The following is a 20,202-nucleotide window of genomic DNA, read 5'->3' as shown; positions in this document are numbered from 1 at the left end:
GAGCTACACATTGGGTGTTAATGGGATATGTGTTAAACGGGTGAGTGTGTTAGACATGGGGTGTTAAGATGAGAGGTGTGTGTGATGTGTGTGTGTGTCATACATGGGGTGTCAAGAAGAGAGGTGTGTGTGTGTGTAATGACTGTGTGTTGTTCATGGGGTGTCAAGGGGAGAAGTGTATGTGTGATGGTGCCACATATATTGAGTTCGGATGAGACGTGTATGTGATGGGTGTGTTAAACATTGGGTGTGTGTGATAGTGGGTATTGGGTGAGTGTGCCACATATATTGTATGAGAGGTGTACGTGATAGTGAGTATTGGGTGAGTATGCCACATATATTGTATGAGAGGTGTGTGTGATAGTGAGTATTGGGTGAGTGTGCCACATATATTGTGTGAGAGGTGTACGTGATAGTGAGTATTGGGTGAGTGTGCCACATATATTGTATGAGAGGTGTGTGTGATAGTGAGTATTGGGTGAGTGTGCCACATATATTGTATGAGAGGTGTGATGGGACAAGAGGATGCAGCACCCAGATTCCACCAGACATTTCTCACCCAGACAACCACTCTATAACAAACTGGTTGCTTGTCCACATAAGTGTATTTCTACCTGTAAGTCTCCCTTTCTCTTGTCTTTGTCCCCCGTCACAGAGCTCGTCACCTCTGCAAGATAACATCCCCATTGCACAGCGCAGGCGTTTCACCCGTGTGGAGATGGCCCGTGTACTGATGGAGAGGAACCAGTACAAGGAGCGACTCATGGAGCTGCAGGAAGCGGTCAGGTGGACTGAGATGATCAGGTGAAGATGCCGCTTGATAGAAGCCAAACTTTAGCTCTTCGTTGGCAGAAGTCACATGCCTGAACCACTGGAAGTGAAGGGGTTATTCTTCTCAGTACCCAGAGCTTTACTTTGGTTCTAAGATGTACCCTAGTGGTAGAGGCACTATTTTTTGATGGGGGAGATCCACGTCAAAGGCAAGTGCCTTTTATCTTTCTAACAACAAAAAATGACATATTGTAGCGGACGCACCGTCTGCGGTATATTTAATAAAAGTATATAAACGTATTTTTTGACATACATACAACTAACCCGTGGAAGTGCGAGATATCGATGGTTAAAACTATATATCGCTTGCCGTTTGCAGTCAATAGCAGGAAGAGCTGCGGAGCTTAACCGCGCTCCGTGTTGGGGACTAATGTATGTCATACAATTAAGCTCAGCGTGATGGTTGAACGACACGAAAGTGCAAGCAGGCACCTTGGAAAATGTGTGTTGATAAACGCAAACATGGCGCCTTCTCTTTTGCAGAGCCTCCCGAGAACACCCGTCTGTCCAGGAGAAGAAGAAATCAACCATCTGGCAGTTGTAGGTTTTTGTTGATGTCTTTCTCAAATCGGACGCGAAATGCTGGTCTTTTCCATGGCCATGACAGATTCCGTCAGGGACGGCACTGCTAATGGCAAATGCAGTGATGCAAAGTGTGGTCAATCACTGACATAAGTCTCTAGAGATACCGCTGTGGATCTATGGCTTCCAGACCAATGCAGTAGACCAGTGACCTGTGTTCTCTCGAACGCTGTGGGGAGGTCGCCTCGGGTTCTCCGACGCGACATTTGATCGCGGTTGCCATTTTATTCTTCAAGGCCTAATCATTTTATTTTTCTATATTATTTAATGATTTAAAAAAAGGTTATTCTACTTTGATACTATAATATTTTGAAATATATATACGGCCTAGAGAACTGTTAATGTATTTAAAAAATATGTACCCTACCAAACTATTTTACCTACGTACATTAAGATAAACAGGCTGGGGCTCCCCAAGGATACAATACATGATTAAGGGGTTCTACAGAATGGACAGGAATTTGTGAAGCGTCCTACAGGTCTAAGGGTGGAAACCCCACTGCAAAAGTCTGGTTGTGCTGAACCCATTATGGCCAACACTTGGTCCACTGGCAGAGTACATTTAGGGATTACTGGAATTCCTCTCATAACATTTGTAAATAATGTTTACACTTCTAATATACAAATAATAACCAAATGTTTTGGAAGGTTTTTTTTTTTATTATATAATTTTGACCTAATGTATTTTGTGATGAGACTGTAAACATCTCAGTATACAGGCACACTTTGTTCATAATATCTTCGTAATGCACACCCAAACTCCATTCCCCCCCAAAAGTGTGGGTGTCACTGTGTTACCCTGACCTGTTCCCAGTAAAGAAAGTGTGGGTGTCACTGTATTACCCTGACCTGTTCCCAGTAAAGAAAGTGTGGGTGTCACTGTATTACCCTGACCTATTCCCAGTAAAGAAAGTGTGGGTATCACTGTGTTACCCTGACCTGTTCCCAGTAAAGAAAGTGTGGGTATCACTGTGTTACCCTGACCTGTTCCCAGTAAAGAAAGTGTGGGTATCACTGTGTTACCCTGACCTGTTCCCAGTAAAGAAAGTGTGGGTATCAATGTGTTACCCTGACCTGTTCCCAGTAAAGAAAGTGTGGGTATCACTGTGTTACCCTGACCTGTTCCCAGTAAAGAAAGTGTGGGTATCACTGTGTTACCCTGACCTGTTCCCTGTAAAGAAAGTGTGGGTGTCACTGTATTACCCTGACCTGTTCCCAGTAAAGAAAGTGTGGGTGTCACTGTGTTACCCTGACCTGTTCCCAGTAAAGAAAGTGTGGGTGTCACTGTATTACCCTGACCTGTTCCCAGTAAAGAAAGTGTGGGTGTCACTGTATTACCCTGACCTGTTCCCAGTAAAGAAAGTGTGGGTGTCACTGTGTTACCCTGACCTGTTCCCAGTAAAGAAAGTGTGGGTGTCACTGTGTTACCCTGACCTGTTCCCAGTAAAGAAAGTGTGGGTGTCACTGTATTACCCTGACCTGTTCCCAGTAAAGAAAGTGTGGGTGTCACTGTATTACCCTGACCTGTTCCCCGTAAAGAAAGTGTGGGTGTCACTGTATTACCCTGACCTGTTCCCAGTAAAGAAAGTGTGGGTGTCACTGTATTACCCTGACCTGTTCCCAGTAAAGGAAGTGTGGGTGTCACTGTATTACCCTGACCTGTTCCCAGTAAAGAAAGTGTGGGTGTCACTGTATTACCCTGACCTGTTCCCAGTAAAGAAAGTGTGGGTGTCACTGTATTACCCTGACCTATTCCCAGTAAAGAAAGTGTGGGTGTCACTGTGTTACCCTGACCTGTTCCCCGTAAAGAAAGTGTGGGTGTCACTGTATTACCCTGACCTGTTCCCAGTAAAGAAAGTGTGGGTGTCACTGTATTACCCTGACCTGTTCCCAGTAAAGGAAGTGTGGGTGTCATTGTGTTACCCTGACCTGTTCCCAGTAAAGAAAGTGTGGGTGTCACTGTATTACCCTGACCTGTTCCCAGTAAAGAAAGTGTGGGTGTCACTGTGTTACCCTGACCTGTTCCCAGTAAAGAAAGTGTGGGTGTCACTGTATTACCCTGACCTATTCCCAGTAAAGAAAGTGTGGGTGTCACTGTGCTGAAATACTCTATTTCTCTCCCTCTGTGCGTTCCAGCTTTAGCAGGCTCTTCAGTTCCTCCGCCAGCCCCCCTCCAGCAAAGAGGTCTTACCCCTCCGTCAACATCCACTACAAGTCCCCCACTCCAGCCGGATTCAGCCAGCGTCGTAGCCATACCATGTGCCAGATCTCCTCTGGGGGGCGCACCATCGAGTTCTTCCCCGAAGAGTAAGTTCAATCACCCATGTGGGGGAATCTCGCTCTCAAGGCGGACGAGTGGTCTAATCTAATGACATTCCCCGTATTTGTTTAATGCGGGTAAACCAGGTTCAAATCCCAGGGTCAGCTTCTTCTGACCTGTAGCAAGGTACTTTACTAAGCGGTGCGGAGCCGTGAGACGGGGCAGTTGAGGGTCTTATGGCTGGGCACTACTTGGTGAATATGGACCTGTATCTCTCTGCCTTATAAAGTTACAATTAGACTGTAGGGTACAGTTTTTAGCCTGAAAAACGTACCTACAGCATTTGGGTATTACAACACTACTGTATATAACAAAAAAAATATTGTTTATTATTATTTTAGGGTCATGGTTCTGCGGCTGCAGGCCACGTGTTCTTCCATGAGTGTGTTCATTAAAAATATTGGGAGATTTTTGAATATTAAAAATATTGGCAATCTTTGATAAAGCCGTCATAAGGTTAGTGTCTCGTGCAGTAAAAGTGTCTTGTGCTTGACACGTGTGGGTTTGAGAAGGACGCTGCAGAAACGGACGAGCATTCATTTCATTAGATGTCTCAGAAATGTGTCATTAATTAAAATTAATAAGAGTGGTGAAACTGATTTTTTTTTTTTATGTAGTAAGAGGGTTTCCAGATTTGCTTAAACTGAAGCGCGTGCTTTGGAATACGAAAAATTAGTATTAAAACAAAAACCTGTCATTCAAATGTTTTCATGTGCGGTAATAACGCTGTGTTTAATATATCATGAAAGGCCGAAGTATTGATATATTCAAAATAATCAATGGAAATGTGTTTAAATATGGATATATGTCAACTAACACCCCTCTGAGCGGCTTTGAATGGAGTCCAGTTAATGGTATCCATGACAACAGCCTGAGCCAATGAGAATCCTTCATTTCTGAAAGTTCCGGTGGACGAAACCCCATAGCATTGTCGAGTGGAGCATTCTCATTGGTCCATGCCTCCTGCATTTTCCCCTCCTATTATGCTTGTATCTTGCTCCCTTTTTGCCTCTAACCCTGGTTGCTTGGCTTTCTGCTTTTCCCCCCCTGACGCTTTGCCCCCTCTCTCTTTCTCTCTCTCTCCCCATAGATTGAGAAGTAACACTGTAGCTTCTCTCCTCAGCGATTGCCCGTCCACAGCTCGCCGCGAACAGAAGCGCGAGCAGTACCGTCAAGTGCGGGAGCACGTGCGCAACGATGACGGGCGTCTCCAGGCCTGCGGGTGGAGCCTTCCTGCAAAATACAAGCAGGTCGGTGACTCTAGGCCTCACACACTTTATTAGGCCCAAGTTGGGTTCACTCATTACAGATACAAGGCGGTTGGTTGCCCAAGTTTACTTCATTGATGACTCATTCTAGATACAAGTAGTTAGGTGGCACTAGGCCTCACGTGTTTCATTAGGCCTGAGTTTGGTTCACTAATGATCCATTATAGATGCAAGCTTGCCGGTGACTCTAGCCCTCACCTGTTCCATAAAGCTTGAATTTCCATTTCTGATCAATCAGTCATCAATGAACTGAACTAGAAGGTGACTCAGGCCTCAGTTTGGTTCGAGTCACTGATGACCCATCATACATATAAGCAGGTTAATGGCTGAGGCCCGGCATATATTGTTCGGCCTACGTTTTGTTGAGTTCACTTATGGTCCATTGAGGGCCACAATAAGGGGGGAGCACTGGGACAGCTGTCCTGGGCCTGGCAGCTGAGGAGAGCCCGTCAGTCTAAACCCAGAAATGGGGCCAGACTGTGGAAGTAGGTTGAGACTCTAGGGTTCGGCTGGGCGGGCCCCTTCCTCTGCTTCAAGAAATCTGACAGGCCCCATTTCCCCCAGTTAACAGACCCCCTGTGCTGCACAAGCTGTCAGCACGCTGACACCTCTTCCCATTTAATTGGGGTTCTGGCTTGCACTTGTGTCCCGGGCCCCCTACAAGCTGGTGGCGGGCCTGGGTCCAGTATAAATACCAGCACTGTCTGCAAGCTTTGTGTGTTTGATGAGGCCAGAGTTTGGTTTATTTACAATGGTAGATGACACATTGTAAATAAAGGTTGATGGTTCCAGGCCTTGCTTATATAAGAAGGCCTTACCTTGGTTCAGTAATGACTAATAAGGAATACAAACAGGTTTGTGGTCTTAGGCCTTGCATAAATTAGGAGGCCTAACTTTGTTTCGGTTCAGTGATAGACAATTATATTTGCAAGTAGGTCAATTGGCTGATGGCCTTACGTACTTTAACAAGTCTGATATTTATCCAGATAACAGAGGACCCATTATTATTACTACAAGCTGGATGATGGCCTGCCTTGTGTAAGGAGAACTAACTTTGGTTGAGTTCAGTTATGGCCCATCATAAATACAAGTAGGCTGGTGACTCTTGCCTCATGCATATTATGAAGCCTGTATATTGTTCAGTTCAATGACCACCCACCCATCGTAGGTCCAAACAGGTTGGTAGTCCTAAGCTTTGCATATATGAGAACCTGCCGAGAGGTTTCCAGGGCCAGGACTCAAGTATGACCTGGCCCGGCCCATTATTTGTACAAGGATGGGGGATAATAATGGTTCTCTGGGTATGAAAATAAAAAAGTAGTGTTACTCTGGGTGTGAAAATTGAAAAGGTAGTGGCACCAGTAGCATCACACTTTACCCACTTCCTTGACGAGAACGATTTTCTTATATTCTAGGACTGTAGCTGAGAACTTAGGTTATATTGGTTATAGCACCTATAGAAGTCTATTTATCATCTTCTTCTTTAACTCCGGCAGCTGAGTCCAAATGGCGGTCAAGAGGACAATCGCATGAAGAATGTGCCAGTTCCAGTCTACTGCCGGCCCCTGGTGGAGAAAGACCCCACCATGAAGGTAACAATACGTAATGCTGAAAACCTCCACTAAGCTTCCAACAGGACTAAGGGGTTAATTTTCGGCACCAGCCAATCCGTAGCATGAATGTTGCCCTTAATGTTGACTGGCACACTGGCAATGATACTACCGGCAACCATATTATCCTCCCAAGAGAGCGCTAGGACCTTCTGCCTCTAATTGGTGTTGGGACCTTAGCGCTTATGTTGATCTCTCTCACAGCTCTGGTGCTCAGCGGGAGTGGATTTGACGGGCTGGAAACCGCTTGAAGAGGATTCTGGGAACGGAATCAAGCAGGTCCCAGGACGTGATCCTTTAACATGTGACCGTGAGGTGGAGGGGGAGAGCAAGAGCACTCATACCTCACCTGAGAAGAGAAAAGTGAGGAGAGGGGTCTAGGAGCAAATGCAGAGAAATGTATCTAACTATATAGAGAGAGTTATATAATGGCATATATACTGTTTATTTGTGTGTGTGACTCTCCCGGAGCGATCACATGATGCCCCTCCCTGCCTCTTTTCCCTGTCCCAGTGATCTATTTCCCATCCTCTGCCCCCCGCTATTCTTTCTAATTCCACCTCACATGGTTTCAATTATTTAGGATTTTTTTTAACACCTGTGTTAAACTTGGAGAAACGTTATAAATCGCTATATTCAGGGCACCCGCACTAAAAGAGGGACTGCGCAGGAGTTCCGTGCCTCTCCGTGCGGGCATCCTGTATACGCAGAATAGCGAGCCCTCACGGAGACACGAATGCTGAGGTGAAATTACAGGATATAGGAGGGGATCGAAACATTGATATACATGTGTGTCCCTTGCACTCTCATAAGGACTGACTCTCTCGCTCTTTTATATATATATATATATTCTCTCTTCCACTCGGCTCTTAATGCCGTCACTGTGATGGATACTGTCCCACGCCTCTCCTTAGGCTGGGAACTAGTGATTAGCGCTGTCATTAGGCAGCTCAGGGGAGAAGCTCAGATTCACAGAGAGAGAGAGCGGGCTGCTGGGGTGGCAAGCGGTTGAGGGCGACAGGTAAAGCTTTGGCCCACCAATGTTCTATACACACACATGTATACATCATGTACTGTATAACCATTGTGCCTCCCTGTGTCTCTCTCCCAGATTAGTGAGTGTATATGTATGTGCATCTCTATACTGATGAGCCTTTTCCTGGCTGCAGAGTAAGGAGCTCCACGAGGCAGATGCCACCTCCAGCCGTGTGTGGATTCTTACCAGCACCCTGACCACGAGCAAGGTGGTGATCATCGATGCCAACCAGCCTGGCACACTGGTGGACCAGTTCACCGTCTGCAATGCCCATGTGCTCTGCATCTCCAGTATCCCGGGTAAGAGGGAGAGGGGTCACAGCAGGGCGATAAGCCAGAACTAGTCTCCTCATACCGGTTATCTGGGCTTCTTCCATGTCCCTCAAAGAGAGGAGTTGTCATTGAGCTTATAGGATGCGGTGGAGATGCAAACCTCTATCCGGGATCCATCTGTTCCCAGTGACAGGCTTCCCACGTTTCAGTCCCTTATTTTTATTAGCACAGATATTTAATAAAAAGTGAGGATGAAAACACTCAATAATATAAGTGGAACAATTAAAATATTAGCAATGGTGAGTCCTGTGAGCAAAGTCCTGCCGAATGGTGATTGGATTGAATGTCCCACTGTATTTAATAGTTCAGATGGTGCAAAGTTGAAATATTTGACCACGAATCGAAATACAAGCAGGAAATTGAGAATCAGTGCAGAATGATAAACTCCATGGAGATGTACGTGTGTGTATATATAAATATATATACACATATATGTGTACAAATACACGTGTCTGTGCGCATGCGTGTATTTGCTCTCATACTTTCTTGTATTTAGTGACTGTTGATTAATTCCGTTTTCTGCTGATAATTGCCGTGCTTTATGTTTCATTCTAAGTTTAAAGTGTGTTTTATAAGAAATAAGCTATGTAAAAAATAATAAACAAAGAAGGTGTCGCAAGGCTGAGTGCTTTCACTTCGTTACCCTCAGTATGTGTGGGTGAGACATCACCTTTAACCCCTTCTGTGCCACACGGGCCACCACCTCATTACCCTCTCCTCTCTGCGCCTGCAGCTGCCAGCGACGGCGATTACCCGCCGGGCGAGATTTTCCTGGAGGGGGACATTAACCCTGAGGATTCGGGTGACACGGACGGCGTCCTAGCTGGGATCACCCTGGTGGGCTGTGCCACGCGGTGCAACGTGCCACGGAGCAACTGCTCCTCCCGCGGTGACACCCCTGTCCTGGACAAGGGACAAGGTGAGTTGTGGCTGTCCCTGACATTAACCCTTGCGTAGCTCGGGGTGAAATTACATCACAGGGTTGGTTTGAAAACCACTTCAAAGCTTCTTTTTTCATCATTAACCACTTTAATGCCACTGTCTTTGCTTCAGACAAATATATTCCTTTTGCTGCCTGCGAGGCCCACAATGCATTTCAATGCAATACCCAGAATCCTTTGCTGCTGCATGCCTCACAATGATCGCTGAAGTCCTTTGACGTGTTGTATGAACGTGTGCATTCTTTTAGCTGCACAGTTACCACGCCTTGCAGCAAAGCAGAACCACATAACAGCACGAACACTTGGTGCCGTGGTACTGATCCATTTCCCCTCTCATTGACATCAGGGAAGGATTCCACCATCAGCAACGGGAAGCCCCCCCAGCATCAGTCAGCAGAGGAAGCCACGGAAGCATTGGAGGTGCCAGAATCCTCCGCCGGCGACACGGAACCGGCTCAGGTCCGACCGGGGTTACTGACGGAACACGTCTTCACTGACCCTGCCCCGGTGGCTAACGGCAGGCTATGCAGGTATGGTGCACGTGCTGTGTGCCTCTGTGTTCAAACTCTAATCCCCAGCTGGTGTGTAGCACCGGTATAAGCGAAAATCTCCCTGGTGCCCAATCTCGGCTGTACATAACGGTGTATAAGCGTGTGTGCATCTGTGTGTGTGTGTACACGTAAGTGTGCTGATCCGTGTATATCATATGTATCTGTCATGTGTTCCCTTGGGTGTTATTTTTAGCTGGGCATTAAAAATGGAAAGAGAAAGTACGTGAGACATACGGTATTGTGTAGAGGAGCGTCCCACTGGTAGGGGGAGGTGAGTGATAAAGGTTTAAGACAGTAGACGGCTGAAGAGATAAGAGGTGCAAAGATGGGACATCCTTGGGTCGAGCACAGGAGACGAGCTGGGGATGTAACGAGATCAGAGTCGAGATCTATGGAGGGGTAGAGCCTTAACCCTTTGAGCGCTGGAGAGTCCCCTGGGGGGCCAGAGTGCCACGGCCTTCCGGGGTCTCCGATCACGTGATCGATGACAGCGGGGGAGGTGCCATCCCACTTCCATCTGCCATAGGAGCGCAGGGCGTGATCACCCTTAAGAAAGTGCCAATGGGATTGTGACCGTCTGTATATAACAAAAGACAACCCCCCCCCCGTGCTGCACCTAATATAACACAGTATATCATTAAATACTTATCTGTTTTTCTTTTCATAAATGAGGGTAATTTAGTTCAATTACTTGGCCAAAGCTTGCAAACCCCACCCCGGTATCCCCTCTTCTGCTCGTCCTGACACGGCTGTACCTGCCATAGCTCTCCTAACCTCTCCATTGGAGGGAGAACAGTCTTAATAGACAGGTGCATGAAAAGAGCTGCCGTTTAGATGTGGGAATTTATTTTGTCGTTAGTTAATTCCTGCTTATCCTGACTTTGTCAGGAGTATATTCACATGACCACAGATCATACCACTACTGTGTTATCTTCTATTTATTTTCCTTTCTAACATAAAATATTGACCCTGCCGAGTATCTAAAGGAATCAGGATTGGGGGAAGAGGAACCCCTGACCCGCAGAGCTAACAATCTAAATGCTTTGTGCCAGCTTCATTCATTTGCCTTTTTGTTTCCTCCTCCCCTCCCACACCAGTGATAACGGGCATCCGAAGCCGGAAGTGAACACCGCGCAGCAAGACGCAGATCCCGGCAACGAGGCCGCGGCCGGCACCAGCGCCACCCCCACAATGTGGCTGGGAACGCAGAACGGCTGGTACGGACCACGTAACCCGGTCATTAAATGCCAGCCGGTCACCCAGATCCCACGCCGTACATCTTCATAGCGCTGTGATTAGCGCGAGACCGCGCCGCCCCCCCTCGGGCGGTGTTATTAACGCTGTGCGTCTCTGTCACAGGCTGTACGTTCACTCGGCTGTCTCTAACTGGAAGAAGTGTCTGCACTCCATCAAACTGAAGGACTCGGTGCTGAGCCTCGTGTGAGTACCAGGGCGCAGAGCTTTCACACACTACACAAGGGTGAGGGGCGGCCAACTCCACTCATCAAGGGCCACCAACAGGTCAGGTTTTCAGGATATCCCAGCTTCAGCGACTGAGCCACTTTTTGAGCCACCTGTGCTGAAGCTGCGACTGATTGAGCCACCTGTGCTGAAGCAGGGACTGATTGAGCCACCTCTGCTGAAGCTGTGACTGATTGAGCCACCTGCGCTGAAGCAGGGAACGGATTGAACCAGTTGTCCTGAAGCAGGGATATCCTGAAAACCCGACCTATTGCTGGCCCCTGAGGACTGGAGCTAGGGATATTGCTGCCTAACATTGGTGTGATAGGAGGCTGTGCCAGGGAGTGGGGAGGCTAAGGTGAGCTGAAGCTGAGAAAGTCCCTGTGACGAGAATCACACAGCCAAGCAGATCAGGATCTCTCGGATTGCCAGCTGATTCCAGCTGGGTTTCATTAGATTCACTACTGTGGTGACATTATATTTTTTACCTAAGCGCCATAAGCGCAGTTTTTTCCAGCGCCGTCCATAATACCTGTCTGAGCCAATCATCGTAAGACCGCGACTAGACAAACGCGTAACAGAGCATTCCGATTGGTCGAAGGCACAGCCTTGATGCGTAATGACTCACCATTAACCTCTTGACGGTGTGCTTTCCCAGGCACGTGAAGGGACGGGTTCTCGTGGCTCTTGCAGATGGGACACTCGCCATTTTCCATCGCGGAGAAGGTAATGGGCGTAGTATTTTAAGCTACCCCTTCCCCCCACCCACTCCCAATACCTCTTGACATTATGCAGTGAACTGCTGGAGTGTGGTTACCGTGCTCACAATATCCACCCACTCACACAGACCCCAGATACTCTTAACCCCTTAATTGCCCGTGGGGGGTTACAGTCCCCTCTGGCACAGAAGGGGTAGAAAGGTTTGTTTTGCCGCCGGTGTAATATTGCCAAACAGTTTATTCATGTCACATTTAAAGCGGTTTATCATATAGGTTCGTTTTTAACCCTTTCTTTACGGGTTGCTGTCAAGTAATATAAATAAAGCAAGCTTGAACTTGACGTCGGCCATTTTGAACGTATCTGACGCCATCTCTGGGGCAGGAAGTAGCTCATCCGAAGCAGGAAGTGATATTTCCGGCATCGTTTTTTCCCCCCCTCCCAGATCGTCAGTGGGACCTGAGCAACTACCACCTCATGGACCTCGGGCACACGCATCACTCCATCCGCTGCATGGCTGTAGTGTACGACAGGGTGTGGTGCGGGTACAAGAACAAAGTGCATGTCATCCAGCCCAAGACCATGCAGATAGAGGTACGTGCAGCTCCAACCAGCTTTCCCAGCCAAGTACCGAGCCCGCAACCCATTTAGAGACCGCTTTTGTGTCCTTCAGGCAGAATATTATCTGGGGAAAAGTTTCGCCCCGTATTTGTAAATAAGACTTCATCTGTTAAATGTTAATAAATACCTCTCCAGTGATCCTTTGTGATTTCACTGGTGTATGTCCTCCCCCCTCCCCCCTCCTTCTTTATATTAGAAGTCATTCGACGCTCACCCTCGCCGGGAGAGCCAAGTACGACAGCTGGCGTGGATCGGAGACGGGGTGTGGGTGTCAATCCGACTGGACTCCACGCTGAGGTTGTACCACGCTCACACCCACCAGCACCTGCAGGATGTGGATATAGAGCCATACGTCAGCAAGATGTTAGGTGCGTAGGGGAGGGGACCACGCGCTAACTTGTAAAATTATATATATATATATATACTAGCTGATATACCCGGCGTTGCCCGTGATGTAATGTTCTGCCTCCCCCATCCTTCCTCTCAACTCCCTCCCCCCCTCTCTCTCCTGACTCCCTCTGCCCCCCCTCTCTCCTGACTCCCTCTCCCCCGCTCTCCTGACTCCCTCTCTCCCCCCTCTCTCCTGACTCCCTCCCCCCCCTCTCTTCTGACTAACTCCCCCCGCCCTCTCTCCTGACTAACTCCCCCCCCCCTCTCTCCTGACTGAATACCACCCCCCGCCTGTCCGCTGTGCGCCGCCATCTTACCGGGGGCAGCTGCAGGAGGAAGGGGGTCCTTCCGGATGCTGCCTGCCCACTGCCTGTCCCCCCGCCGGGGAGGGAGGGAAGTGAACGTTGGCGGCTGGGGCAGGAGGGCCGCGCCGCGCTTCCCCTCCGTCCGGGAGCCGGTGGGGGGGGAGGGAGAGAGAGTTGGGTGACGTCATAGAGCCGGGTGACATCATAGAGCCACCACTCTGATTGGCCAGAGGCTGAGGACCAATCAGATTCACTGCAGCTAGTACCAACCTTTCGATTTTATATATTAAGATATAACACACACACCGCGTGCACGCCTCTCTTCTTCATGCCTTGTGATGATGTCAGACTTGTGTTTGCTTTCGGATCCATTCATTCTTTCCCCTGTCTCTTTGGGGTAATACCCAGCATGCATGTCTTCATACTTTGAGTGTGTGTCTGTAATGTACATGTAGCTGAGCTTGGGGTCTTTGGTGCCGCTGCCACACACGGTCATTCGACCGCAGTGGTCGCGACCCGGTCGAGATTAACACTGGGTGGGGTCCCAAGCATTGATTGCCCCGCAGCGAGATCGCGGCCGGCACTGTCCCGGGCGCCGCTGGCTGTGGCTTGTTCGTCTGCGTCACCGCAGAAACGAAGTCTTGCTGTGTGTGTGTGTGTGTGTGTGTATGTGTGTGTGTGTGTGTGTGTATATATATATGTAGAGGTATCAGTACCGTGTTAGCCGAGCTTCAATAATCAAAAAATAAATAGATGATACCGTTCTGTGGCTAACGAAATGCTTTTATTTGTGCGAGCTTTCGAGATACACTGATCTCTTCTTCCGGCGATGTTTCATTCATTGTAACACCGCCGGAAGAAGAGATCAGTGTATCTCAAAAGCTCGCACAAATAAAAGCATTTCGTTAGCCACAGAACGGTATCATCTATTTATTTTTTGATTTTATATATATATATATATATATATATATATATATATATATATATATATATATATACACACACACACACACACACACACGCACACGAACAAAAACAAGAAAAATTATCTCAAATAAGCACTCAGATATACAAGAATACAAAAAATGTATTCAACAACGTCACTAAGAAACATAATTAAAAGAGTCTCTCAGGTCCGATAGTAATAAACACGCCTATAAGTTATAAATGAACTAATAGGATAATAAAACTATGAACAAGCTCCTCACCCCTACCACACGCAGCACTTATCACCTGAGATCAGACTCCAAAAGACTGTTCATGGTCCCAAGGTTCAACAAAGTATCCGGACGTTCCTCCTTCTCCTTCCGTGCACCCCAAAACTGGAACAACCTACCGGAGACTCTCACATCCACCACCAGTCTTAAGTTCTTTCAAAACTAAAGCTGTCTCACATTTTAATCTGGTCTGTAACTGTTACATACGCCTATAATATATATTAAGTGTACATGCAATGTCTTGTATACAATGTTTAACCCTGTTCACTTAATGTAACTGTGTATTTGTAACCATGTATTTGTCATCATAACTCTGTGCCCAGGACATACGTGAAACAGAGAGGTAACTCGCAATGTATTACTTCCTGGTAACACATTTTTATAAATAAAATAAATAAAAATATGCTCATCAATGAAGATACAGAACAGTCCAAATAAAACTGTAAGAGTAAATAGGGAGGAGGGAGGCAGCAATTGCCTCCCACCCGCTAGACCGGCCGATCAGATATAAAATGAGGTGTGGAATAAGACATCACCCCAAAAGGACATATCACAGCAAATAATGCACCATAAACAGAGAGTGTGCCAAAACACAAAGGTGCACGCAGAACAGTATACACGCTGAATCAAAATAAGGTCCCAACAATGTTACTGAATGCATCTTCCTCCCATTGATCAAAAACAATGGCAAGGAAGGCAAAAAGGGCGGCTATCAGACACCTGCCCGATATTGCAGGGATCTGAGATTCAGCTGGTCCCAGCGCAAGTTTTCAGAGAGTTCAGTGCAAGTCCTCAGAGAGTTCAGTGCAAGTCCTCAGAGAGTTCAGTGCAAGTCCTGAGAGTTCAGTGCAAGTCCTCAGAGAGTTCAGTGCAAGTCCTCAGAGAGTTCAGTGCAAGTCCTCAGAGAGTTCAGTGCAAGTCCTCAGAGAGTTCAGTGCAAGTCCTCAGAGAGTTCAGTGCAAGTCCTCACAGAGTTCTGTGCAAGTCCTCACAGAGTTCAGTGCAAGTCCTCAGAGAGTTCAGTGCAAGTCCTCACAGAGTTCAGTGCAAGTCCTCACAGAGTTCAGTGCAAGTCCTCAGAGAGTTCTGTGCAAGTCCTCACAGAGTTCAGTGCAAGTCCTCACAGAGTTCTGTGCAAGTCCTCAGAGAGTTCAGTGCAAGTCCTCAGAGAGTTCAGTGCAAGTCCTCACAGAGTTCTGTGCAAGTCCTCACAGAGTTCAGTGCAAGCCCTCACAGAGTTCAGTGCAAGTCCTCAGAGAGTTCAGTGCAAGTCCTCACAGAGTTCTGTGCAAGTCCTCACAGAGTTCAGTGCAAGTCCTCAGAGAGTTCAGTGCAAGTCCTCAGAGAGTTCAGTGCAAGTCCTCACAGAGTTCTGTGCAAGTCCTCACAGAGTTCAGTGCAAGTCCTCAGAGAGTTCAGTGCAAGTCCTCACAGAGTTCTGTGCAAGTCCTCACAGAGTTCAGTGCAAGTCCTCAGAGAGTTCAGTGCAAGTCCTCACAGAGTTCTGTGCAAGTCCTCACAGAGTTCAGTGCAAGTCCTCACAGAGTTCAGTGCAAGTCCTCACAGAGTTCAGTGCAAGTCCTCAGAGAGTTCAGTGCAAGTCCTCAGAGAGTTCAGTGCAAGTCCTCAGAGAGTTCAGTGCAAGTCCTCACAGAGTTCTGTGCAAGTCCTCACAGAGTTCAGTGCAAGTCCTCACAGAGTTCAGTGCAAGTCCTCACAGAGTTCAGTGCAAGTCCTCACAGAGTTCAGTGCAAGTCCTCAGAGAGTTCTGTGCAAGTCCTCACAGAGTTCAGTGCAAGTCCTCACAGAGTTCAGTGCAAGTCCTCACAGAGTTCAGTGCAAGTCCTCACAGAGTTCAGTGCAAGTCCTCACAGAGTTCAGTGCAAGTCCTCACAGAGTTCAGTGCAAGTCCTCACAGAGTTCAGTGCAAGTCCTCACAGAGTTCAGTACAAGTCCTCAGAGAGTTCAGTGCAAGTCCTCACAGAGTTCAGTGCAAGTCCTCACAGAGTTCAGTGCAAGTCCTCAGAGAGTTCAGTGCAAGTCCTCAGAGAGTTCAGTGCAAGTCCTCAGAGAGTTCAGTGCAAGTCCTCAGAGAGTTCAGTGCAAGTCCTCAGAGAGTTCAGTGCAAGTCCTCAGAGAGTTCAGTGCAAGTCCTCACAGAGTTCTGTGCAAGTCCTCAGAGAGTTCAGTGCAAGTCCTCAGAGAGTTCAGTGCAAGTCCTCAGAGAGTTCAGTGCAAGTCCTCACAGAGTTCTGTGCAAGTCCTCACAGAGTTCAGTGCAAGTCCTCAGAGAGTTCAGTGCAAGTCCTCACAGAGTTCAGTGCAAGTCCTCAGAGAGTTCAGTGCAAGTCCTCAGAGAGTTCAGTGCAAGTCCTCACAGAGTTCAGTGCAAGTCCTCAGAGAGTTCAGTGCAAGTCCTCAGAGAGTTCAGTGCAAGTCCTCAGAGAGTTCAGTGCAAGTCCTCAGAGAGTTCAGTGCAAGTCCTCAGAGAGTTCAGTGCAAGTCCTCAGAGAGTTCAGTGCAAGTCCTCAGAGAGTTCAGTGCAAGTCCTCACAGAGTTCAGTGCAAGTCCTCACAGAGTTCAGTGCAAGTCCTCAGAGAGTTCAGTGCAAGTCCTCAGAGAGTTCAGTGCAAGTCCTCAGAGAGTTCAGTGCAAGTCCTCAGAGAGTTCTGTGCACGTCCTCAGAGAGTTCAGTGCAAGTCCTCACAGAGTTCAGTGCAAGTCCTCACAGAGTTCAGTGCAAGTCCTCACAGAGTTCAGTGCAAGTCCTCACAGAGTTCAGTGCAAGTCCTCAGAGAGTTCAGTGCAAGTCCTCAGAGAGTTCAGTGCAAGTCCTCAGAGAGTTCAGTGCAAGTCCTCAGAGAGTTCAGTGCAAGTCCTCAGAGAGTTCAGTGCAAGTCCTCAGAGAGTTCAGTGCAAGTCCTCAGAGAGTTCAGTGCAAGTCCTCAGAGAGTTCAGTGCAAGTCCTCAGAGAGTTCAGTGCAAGTCCTCACAGAGTTCTGTGCAAGTCCTCACAGAGTTCAGTGCAAGTCCTCACAGAGTTCAGTGCAAGTCCTCAGAGAGTTCAGTGCAAGTCCTCAGAGAGTTCAGTGCAAGTCCTCACAGAGTTCAGTGCAATTCCTCACAGAGTTCAGTGCAAGTCCTCACAGAGTTCAGTGCAAGTCCTCACAGAGTTCAGTGCAAGTCCTCAGAGCGTTCAGTGCAAGTCCTCACAGAGCTGGCGTGGACTTAGGAAGACACAAGGAGATCAACTTTGATTTAAAAAAAATTATATAAAAAAGGGAATTGAACACAGGACCGTGTGCAGTGAAGCGGGACACTGGCCGGCACGCTGCTAATATCCGAAGGAGCTCAGGGATACACTTGGAGGTGTCTAGCTCATTGTCCCCTGTTTTTCGCTCTGTGATTGGCAGGCACGGGGAAGTTGGGCTTCTCGTTTGTACGCATCACGGCGCTGCTGATCGCTGGCAATCGGCTCTGGGTTGGGACGGGCAACGGCGTGGTCATCTCTATCCCGCTCACAGAGAGTAAGTCACGCTAATGGATTACACGGGGTTAATGTGACACCTGTCAACTAACGCCAGGATTACCTTTGTTTTTATATTCCCACTTGCTGTGCGTTCTGGGGTTTGTAGTCCTGTAGGTAAAAGTATTGCCTACAACACCCAGAATGCTCTGGGTAGGAATGAAACACCAGGACTGCACAACGTGGTCCTGGAAAAGTTAGCTCTCAGCCCTTGGCATTCTGGGGTGTGTAGTCCTCCATGCTCAGATGAGCAGGACTGCAAATCCCTTAATGCTTTTGGGTAGAAGTGAAAGACCTAGAGTCAGTGGTCCTGAAAAAAACACTCAATGCTATGATTTGTAGTTATGTCTCTTGTATGTAGAAAAGCAGGACTTGAAGAATCCCATACGTGAGACACTTATCATATAACACGTAAGGCCTATTAATGTTGGCACAGCCAGTATCTCTTGGGGTTTCGGAGATGTTAGACGAGGGGAAATTAAAATGATATCCCAAATAGAAAATATTCCCCCCTGAAAATCCTTCCAATAATTAATTTTTTTGTGTTCTCCATGCTTTCCCTCCTTCCTCTTCCCCTCTCTCTTCCTCCTTTTCCCTTTTGACTCTCCCCTCCCCTCCACCTCTCCTTACCTCTACTAGCGGTAGTCCTACACCGGGGCCAGCTGCTGGGGCTGAGGGGTAAGTCCAGGACCTGTCTCCATCCAGACGCCACACCTCATCCCATCCCTCCACACAACCATCTTTTCATCACTCTGTGGTATTCACGAGATTACCGAGGCTTTCAAAAGTTTATGAAGACTGGGGTGGTGGGACCCTTTTAAAGCTCAAATGGGGCAGCTCTGGTGCAGATTTGGGGGCTAGTGTCACTTTGTGTTGACGGTTGGCTGCTCCTCAGATGTCATTCCTCCCTGGCATCTACATGATGCACATCTGGAACCAGTGCAAACATCTGGAACCAGAACATGGACCTAATTAAATACATTCACCTTCTCATTTTTATAACGATATCTTTCATATATTTAGGAACACCACTAGGTGTATATATAACAAAAACCCAATACCATTTGGCCCATGTGTCCCATTGCAGGCCCCTCTGGCCGCAAAGCGATTAGCAACATGGAAGTGGTCTGCAATAACATCTGAGAACCTCTCCAACGGATGCTACCAAGACATTGATGATGTCCGTGTGCTATTACACCCTCATGTCTTCTCAGTGTGCACTGATATTTCCACCAATTGAGTTGGCCGGTGGCAATTTCCCTGTGAATACCACTGACCCATCAATCCCCAGGCTGTTGGTTTTCATATCATACCAGTGTCCCCTTCCAGACAAGAGACCAGAAATATTCCAGGGCTTGTAGGATAAGAAGTCCCTCTTCCCCCTGCTTTGCAGCTCTCCCCTGCTTACACTATGGGACATTTATCCAGCGGTGCTATTCCATAAGACACCGTCTGCTGGTGGAAGCCCATTAACGAACTTAAAAGGGCGTCTTATTGAATGCCAGTAACCGCTCCCCCTGTGACCATGGGCAAGTCACTTTATCTCCCTGAGCCTCCTACACAAAATATATTAATTGTTAGCTCATCGGGCCGGAGCCCGGTGTCAAGAAAAGTGTCACCAAGTGTGTTCTTGGCAGTGAGTGAGGGTGAAGGTGCAATTCCTGTTGCAAGAAAACCCCATTTTTAATGTAATGGGATCATCTTCCTCGAGCAAATATAATTGCAGTTGAAGTTAAACTTCCAAGTGTTTACTCGACCTTTATCCCCTCCTGTCCCCGTTAAAGGTAAGGCGGGAGGAGGGAGGGGGATGTGCCTGTGTAAACTCTTGTTCAGGACATAGTGGTATTAAACGCAAGGGAGCAACCCGGAGGAAATCGCCCCCCTCCCACGCCCCCCCCCCCCGCACAGAGCCCTAATTAAATATACTCACTCTATAGTTATAATCACTATTTTACAATAGAGTGAATTTTGTAAAAGGAAAGGCACCAGTCGCCCCGATGTAACCCCGTGTAACCCCTTAAACAGGTCACTGCCATTAGTACACTTTGGTCGTAGGAGGGATTGCATTGTATATCGAATTCAAACAGGCTGCTAACAGCTGCAATGTCGCTGGTTTTATGGGTTAATCGTCCGCAGTTTTGCGCTTAGATCTGGTCTCTTTTCGGACTGTGCCACAATGTGTCTTGGTGGTGGGTAGTCCACATTAATAAGCCCCTGTAAGGTTTAGGGTTTGTAGTCCACAGCTTCTGTCTGCCTGGAACGGGGCTGAAACCAGTGGTTGAATTGTACTGATATTCCGGGTACATAACAGCGGTATTTGTGTAGTTATAAGCCCAGGGTACCACTATTTTTTTATTCACAGGCCCATTCTCTCTCTAAATACAAATGGATTTATTCTAAACCTTCTAAAAAAAAAGAATCTCCCTTTCAGTTTTTAGAACTTAAATTAAAAACGTTGTTTTTCTCTCTCGCTCTCACCCTCTCTCTCTTTCT

The 20,202-nt window shown here is 47.6% G+C and overlaps 1 protein-coding gene across 13 annotated transcripts in view; it reads left to right on the top strand.

Annotated features, from left to right (window-relative positions):
* The window catches only part of MAPK8IP3 (mitogen-activated protein kinase 8 interacting protein 3), a 72,509-nt gene that overhangs the window by 47,520 nt on the left and 4,787 nt on the right, over positions 1–20,202 (top strand). For 6 of the 13 annotated variants that reach the window (XM_075566256.1, XM_075566262.1, XM_075566251.1 and 3 more), the window contains 16 exons: positions 656–804; positions 1,315–1,371; positions 3,550–3,720; positions 4,824–4,983; positions 6,498–6,593; positions 6,816–6,974; positions 7,781–7,946; positions 8,713–8,898; positions 9,267–9,450; positions 10,569–10,688; positions 10,831–10,911; positions 11,591–11,658; positions 12,095–12,243; positions 12,467–12,638; positions 17,597–17,710; positions 18,349–18,387. In XM_075566256.1, coding sequence (XP_075422371.1) covers positions 656–804; positions 1,315–1,371; positions 3,550–3,720; positions 4,824–4,983; positions 6,498–6,593; positions 6,816–6,974; positions 7,781–7,946; positions 8,713–8,898; positions 9,267–9,450; positions 10,569–10,688; positions 10,831–10,911; positions 11,591–11,658; positions 12,095–12,243; positions 12,467–12,638; positions 17,597–17,710; positions 18,349–18,387 — 2,071 coding nt within the window. The remainder of the gene's footprint in view (positions 1–655; positions 805–1,314; positions 1,372–3,549; positions 3,721–4,823; positions 4,984–6,497; positions 6,594–6,815; positions 6,975–7,780; positions 7,947–8,712; positions 8,899–9,266; positions 9,451–10,568; positions 10,689–10,830; positions 10,912–11,590; positions 11,659–12,094; positions 12,244–12,466; positions 12,639–17,596; positions 17,711–18,348; positions 18,388–20,202) is intronic. The other 7 variants (XM_075566257.1, XM_075566259.1, XM_075566253.1 and 4 more) reach the window with 3 other exon arrangements.

This window comes from Ascaphus truei, chromosome 11, assembly GCF_040206685.1.
Source record: "Ascaphus truei isolate aAscTru1 chromosome 11, aAscTru1.hap1, whole genome shotgun sequence".
Lineage (NCBI taxonomy): Eukaryota > Metazoa > Chordata > Amphibia > Anura > Ascaphidae > Ascaphus > Ascaphus truei.
Note: the sequence above shows the minus strand (reverse complement) of the source record. Positions and strands in the feature narration are given on the sequence as shown.